Genomic DNA, 2482 nt, shown 5'->3' with positions numbered 1-2482 from the left:
GATCTCGTACTGGCATCTGTCCCTGCATCCACCAAGAACCGTGTCCTCTGGTGACCGAGGGGCTCCGTGAGGCCGAGCCTGAGCACCCCCGCAGCCTGGGAGCTTCCTGTGGGCGGGAAGAACCGCCAGTCAGGTTTAGGTGCCCCAAGGTCAGCAGGGATGCCTTCTCCCTCAGGCCGAAAGAGGGGCTCCCTGAAGGCAGTGCGGTGTCTTCCCCGGCAGACTGCCCCCTCCCCCGCCCCGATCGGGCTGCAGGGCCAGAGTCCGACCTTCCCCATTGGACCGGGGCAGGGCCGGTGCCTCCCTGCTATCTGCCCTCTGCCCGCCCTCCGCTCCCACAGATCAACACCAACCTGGGCGACGTGCAGTTCCTGGTCATCGACCTGGTCATCACCACCACGGTGGCCGTGCTCATGAGCCGCACAGGGCCGGCGCTGGCGCTGGGGCGGGCGCGGCCCCCGGGGGCCCTGCTCAGCGTCCCCGTGCTGAGCAGCCTGCTGCTGCAGGTGATGCTGGTGGCTGGCGTGCAGCTGGGGGGCTACTTCCTGACCGTGGCCCAACCCTGGTGAGTAGGGAGCCCGGCTCCCAAACCCCACCCCTGCCCCATCCCCCGCACCCTGCTTCCCTGACCCCTGGGTCTTCGCGCCCCCAGGTTCGTGCCTCTGAACAAGACCGTGCCCGCGCCAGACAACCTGCCCAACTATGAGAACACCGTGGTCTTCTCTCTGTCCAGCTTCCAGTACCTCATCCTGGCCGCTGCCGTGTCCAAGGGGGCGCCCTTCCGCCGGCCGCTTTATACCAATGGTGCCGCTGCGTGGCTGGGCGGGGGGAGAGGGACGGGCTGCGGGGCTCTGGTGCCTGTCCGGGGGGCGGGGGGGGCAGGGGCTCCCTGGCCTGATGCACGCCCTCACCCCCAGTGCCCTTCCTGGTGGCCCTGGCGCTCTTGGGCTGCGTCCTGGTGGCCCTCCTCCTGGCCCCGGGCCTCCTGCAAGGTCCACTGGCGCTGAGGGGCATCGCTGACACCTGCTTCAAGCTGCTGCTGCTGGGCCTGGTGGCCTTCAACTTCGTGGGGGCCTTCATGCTGGAGGTGGGGCTCACCCTGGTGTCGGGGTGGGGGGGGCTCGGGCTTGGGCCGCAGCCGCAGCCGCCCCTCTGCACCCTCCCCGTCCTCTGCAGAGCGTGCTGGACCAGTGCCTCCCGGCCTGCCTGCGGCGGCTCCGGCCCAAAAGGGCCTCGAAGAAGCGTTTCAAGCAGCTGGAGCGGGAGCTGGCCGAGCAGCCCTGGCCGCCGCCCACCGGGCCGGTGAGGTAGTGCCGGCCTCTCGGCCCCTGGACACTGGATCTCCCTGCCTCTGAGCCACTGCCTGGGACCCGTCTCCAAAAGCCCCACCGCTATCGCTCCGGCAGCCGGGAGGTGGCAGTTGTCGTCCTCCTGCCCCGAGTCTGCCCGGCCCAGCCTGCCCTGCCCTCCGCTGGGGAAATGCTATTGCTGTCCCCCACTTCAGACATCCCGTGTAGAGACGACAGCCACCAGCCCCCTCGGAGCCGCTGTCGGTGCAGCAAATAAAGTCCTCATGTTTTCCTGGCGCAGCCTGTCTCCCACGCAGTACCGCTGACGGGTGCCCGGCAGGTGGCCCCCGGCGTGTGCTGGCAGCCCTGGCTTTTCAGGTCCCATCGGGCCTCGGTGTCTTCATCTGATAGTAATGATGTTTTCGGGTCGAACACGTGCCTCGTGCTCCGTTCAGCACTTCGTGTGCGTCATTCAGTCCTTCTTACTGTAGAGTCAGTCGTATCCCCGTTTTACAGATACAGAAACTGAGGCTTAAAGGCCACACAGTCAGAGGTGGGGCCAGATCGCCTGGACTCCAGCATCCACGCTCTTCTTTCCTACTGTCCTGTGGGGGCAGCAAGAGAAGGGCCATGTGTGTGGCTTTTACCGGGGCCAGTTCCTTTCTGCCCCCCATGCCCCGCATCCCGGGACAAGTTTGTGGTCCGGTTCCTCTCTCAGATGAAAGTCTGGGCTCTGAGCCCACATCTCCCAACCCGAACCACGTGCCCTGTCTCCCGGGGGAGGGTGGGTGCTTCTGACCTCATCCCACCAGTGGGACGCTGGCCAGGCCCTACTCTGGAGAGGCAGTGCGGTCAGCTGGCCCGGCGGTGCAGGGCAGGAGAGAGCAGGGAAGAAAGATGGCTTCCTGCCCTCCGGAAGCCCCCGCCGACCTCATTACTGGAAGCCCTGGCGCCAGACCTGGCCTCCCCTCGCAGGAGCTCAGTAAATGTGGAATCAAACTGTGGGGAAGGCACGTGGGGTGTGAAAAAGCAATTTATAATACGAGGCGCGTCCACAGACCTTCTGCACCGGGCACAGCGTCATCAACCAGCAATAGTTCAGGGTGGTAGGTGCTGGGCAAGAGGAGGCCGGAGGACACCGGGAGAGGCCTGGGTTCGAATCCCCCCTCTGCCCTTAGCTGGTTTCTTCACAT

General features: G+C 66.0%; 1 protein-coding gene across 1 annotated transcript; it reads left to right on the top strand.

Annotated features, from left to right (window-relative positions):
• Positions 1-5: 5 nt before the first annotated feature.
• Positions 6-1586, top strand: LOC121106385 (polyamine-transporting ATPase 13A2-like; the record flags this gene model as incomplete). The annotated part of the gene is made up of 4 exons (XM_040645547.1): positions 6-565; positions 653-804; positions 918-1087; positions 1177-1586. Coding segments are annotated over 4 exons (1017 nt in total), but the record flags the coding sequence as incomplete, so codon positions are not given.
• Positions 1587-2482: the final 896 nt, after the last annotated feature.

The sequence above is a fragment of the Ursus maritimus genome, unplaced genomic scaffold, assembly GCF_017311325.1.
Source record: "Ursus maritimus isolate PB19 unplaced genomic scaffold, ASM1731132v1 scaffold_32, whole genome shotgun sequence".
In the NCBI taxonomy this organism is placed as follows: domain Eukaryota; kingdom Metazoa; phylum Chordata; class Mammalia; order Carnivora; family Ursidae; genus Ursus; species Ursus maritimus.
The sequence above is the reverse complement of the archived record's forward strand: the minus strand, read 5'-3'. Positions and strand labels throughout refer to the sequence as shown.